The sequence below is a fragment of the Corvus brachyrhynchos genome, unplaced genomic scaffold (genome assembly GCF_000691975.1).
Source record: "Corvus brachyrhynchos isolate BGI_N302 unplaced genomic scaffold, ASM69197v1 scaffold142, whole genome shotgun sequence".
NCBI classification, from domain to species: Eukaryota; Metazoa; Chordata; class Aves; order Passeriformes; family Corvidae; genus Corvus; species Corvus brachyrhynchos.
Window position 1 is genome coordinate 10,508,409 of NW_008237226.1, and position 3,164 is coordinate 10,511,572.

The 3,164-nt window shown below is 35.8% G+C and overlaps 1 protein-coding gene across 8 annotated transcripts in view; it reads right to left on the minus strand.

The window, feature by feature from the left end:
• Positions 1 to 3,164, minus strand: part of SNX13 (sorting nexin 13) — a 66,536-nt gene that overhangs the window by 13,923 nt on the left and 49,449 nt on the right. For 6 of the 8 annotated variants that reach the window (XR_001860324.1, XM_017729377.1, XM_017729373.1 and 3 more), the window contains one exon: positions 1,817 to 1,989. Coding sequence is in view for 7 of the 8 variants with exons in the window: in XM_017729377.1 (XP_017584866.1) it covers positions 1,817 to 1,989 (173 nt within the window). In the remaining variant the exon portion in view is untranslated. The remainder of the gene's footprint in view (positions 1 to 1,816; positions 1,990 to 3,164) is intronic. The other 2 variants (XM_008629956.2, XM_017729374.1) reach the window with 1 other exon arrangement.

Here is a 3,164-nt window from a genome sequence, read left to right on the forward strand (position 1 = left end):
AACACTCAACAAGGCTGAATATATTTGGTAAAATGCACAAAAATGAAAAAGTGACAAGAACAAAACTTGAAAAATCAGGACTATCCCCATACAGAATCTAGACTACCTGTAAAAAATAACCTTAAGGTGATAAAGAGAGAAACATACAGTATTCTAGGCTTTAAGAAACAACCTGGAAACAGGCTGCATCCTTTTCTCTCTAGAAAAGACCACAACACTACAGATTTAAAGATATGGATTCCGTTCAGCCCCTGCAAGATCTCTTCTTGCATCATTAAACTTTGGAAGGCCACGAAGATCATATAAAATTTATGGTCTGTAGGAAGAACCAAAAAATAGCTCTTTACAACTTTATAAATCCCATTCCCTTGCAAGTAGGCCACATGGGAAAATAACTGAACAGAAGATGGTCTAGTTTTCATTTGGGCTCTTATATCTAAGCAGAAGCAATGTAAGCAACTAACAGCCTCTATTTCAAATATAGGAATTTACTTTAAATGACATTTATTATATGACTGACTAAAGGAACTGGTGTGAATCTATTCAGTACTCTAAGGAAAAAAAACTCATGTAAATACTTCAAACTGCTAACTTCAATTCCATTTCGGATCAACTACCTATTTTCTCTGAAAAACAAACAGTCCCTGCCTTTCCTATTCATTTTAAATCAATTACTCTAACTTTTTACCCTTAACATGTCAATAAAAATGTCTCAGACAAGCACACAAGACAGTAAGAATGTCTATTTTATTGCCAAGACAAAGCAAAAGTTGGGAGCATCTGAGATGCCACAGTGAATCACAGAAATCTGTTTACTTTTTGCAATCTTAGTGTTCTCGGATAACATTTCTATTCTCTGTAAATTTACTCAGATTTAGCCATCAGAAATGTTGAGCTTTCAAGTATTGTGAACATCTTTGCTTTTGCTATACATTTCTACTCATGTAGAGCTATGTTGGTTTTAAATGACTGCCCCATATCAGCAGAACCCTAATTCACGGTAAGATCCAGGATTCTTCAGAACACTGAATTAATTTAAAAAAAATCAACTTAAAGGAGTACAAAAATTGGTATTTCAAATTTATTGACAACACACTAAGATCATCAGAAATTCAAAGGGAAGTCAGACTTCATTTACAATTAATCCAAATATTCAACACATTTGCTTTTTTAATAAAGCCTTTTCAATTTTTATTGCTGCTGTAACTTTAAAATGCTAACTTACCTGCACAGAATTTGTTCTCTATGACTCTAAATTAATAACAGATCAAAGGGATATAAACCGACACTTCTGACTAGTTCGAAGGTTATGCAGTCAAATCTGACTTCTCCAAAGGCTTGGTTTAAAAGCACTTCAGCCTCCTTTTAAAAGCACTGCGTTTTCATCATTTTTTCATGTCAGCAGGTTCTACTTTGTACCAGCTGCTGAATTACAACTCTCTATTTCTTCCTTCTTTCATTTTAGGAGGGTTAAGAGTCTGAGAATACAAGTACAGCAGTAAAAGGCAGATTGCTAGTAGTATAGTGAAGTGCTACCAGCTCTCCCTTTTGGGACCCCACCAATTCTTAACATTCACTTAAAACCCAAATACCTATTTCCCAACCTCAGCTTTTATTTCTTAATCTCTGTGACAAATGTAACTAAAACACCACTGTTTGAGACCAACAGCACTTCCATACAAAGATTTAAGTAAAATTAAGCAGTGTGGGAAGAGGGGGAAGACTTTCCATCTCTTTTTCACAGAGCAATCATATAGTCATCAGTTATTAAAGTATAGAAACGGGCACCTATAAAGATTTTCATGAGCTTGGTTACCTGCTCAGTGATCCTCATGTGGAAGTCATGGAAGTCACTGTAGCGCCGATATGTCTTCCACATCTCCTCACCGTTTGCATTTCGTCGGTGGACGGTGATGGCATACAGGGCGTATGTCTTGCCGTGGTCATTACACACTCCTGCCACGGCATATGGGTCAGAGTCAGCATAGACTAGTAGTTTTAAAAACAAAAACAAAAAAGGAACAAACAGAAAGAAGGAAGACGAAAGGACACAAATGTGAAGTGAAGAAATGTCTGGAATGACAGACTTGAAAGACAAAAATGGACATGCAAGCAAGAAGACTAAGCTATCCCTTTATCCTGAACACTGTATGATACCCTCCAAAACTTACTACGTAAACTTAAATAGAGATTAAGCAGCTTTAAAGTTAGGCAAGTTTCAATGACATGCAAAACATAAACAGAAAAATTTTCAACTTTTAAATAGTAAATAGATCTTTAAAAAAAAAAAAATTTTAACCTGAAGAACTCAAGATGGGGGTGAAAGACAACTGTGAAACCAGAAGAAATTCTGGTCTGCAAAGTAGTCTAATCATATTACAAAAGTCTGCCCATCAAAAAAGTCTATAAATACAAGACAATGATAGCAAGCTGCAAGCATTCAGTTTTGTTACTGGCATCAGTAGTTTGTTATTAAATCATCAGATTTTTATTAACTGTAAGATAAACTCCCCATGCTATTTTAGTCAACAGAAACTATATATACAGACGTGTGTGTTACATATATATAATGCATTCTCTGTGTGTGCATATACACTTTGTATGGAGAAGTCAATTCATAAATGAAATGAACACATACAGGCTATCCAAAATAGAAGCAAACATCTTTTTGATCTCCATTAAATATTTAAGTCTTCTTGGACATTCCTCCCTCACAGAATTTCCCCAGTATAGCTTGTTTCAAATCCTTCCATTTTATTTAGAGAATAACCTAGATCCAATACTGTCTACACTGCACACCATTTAAATTGGCAACATGTTGCATCTCTAAGTAGTAAGCCAATACCCAGTTGGGAAACCTACAGTTTTCCAGTGGCTAGATGAAAGTATTTCTAACCCAGGTCTCTGAATTTTTCTATGCACTCACACACCATAAAATACAATTCTCTTGGAAAATCAATTTCATTCTCTGTAGTACTTTCAGTCTTGATTTCTCTGAATTATAATGCTTTTGTCTAAGCAGCCAGGGAGCACCTGTAGGGTAGTGGCAGCTGCTGCCAATGCAAGAATTACACACTAGAAAGGTGAAGAGTGGGCACAGAGCATCTTGTCTTTGTGATCTACCCTCTAAAAAACAATGCTGAGTGCTGAACCCCCAAGGGAAA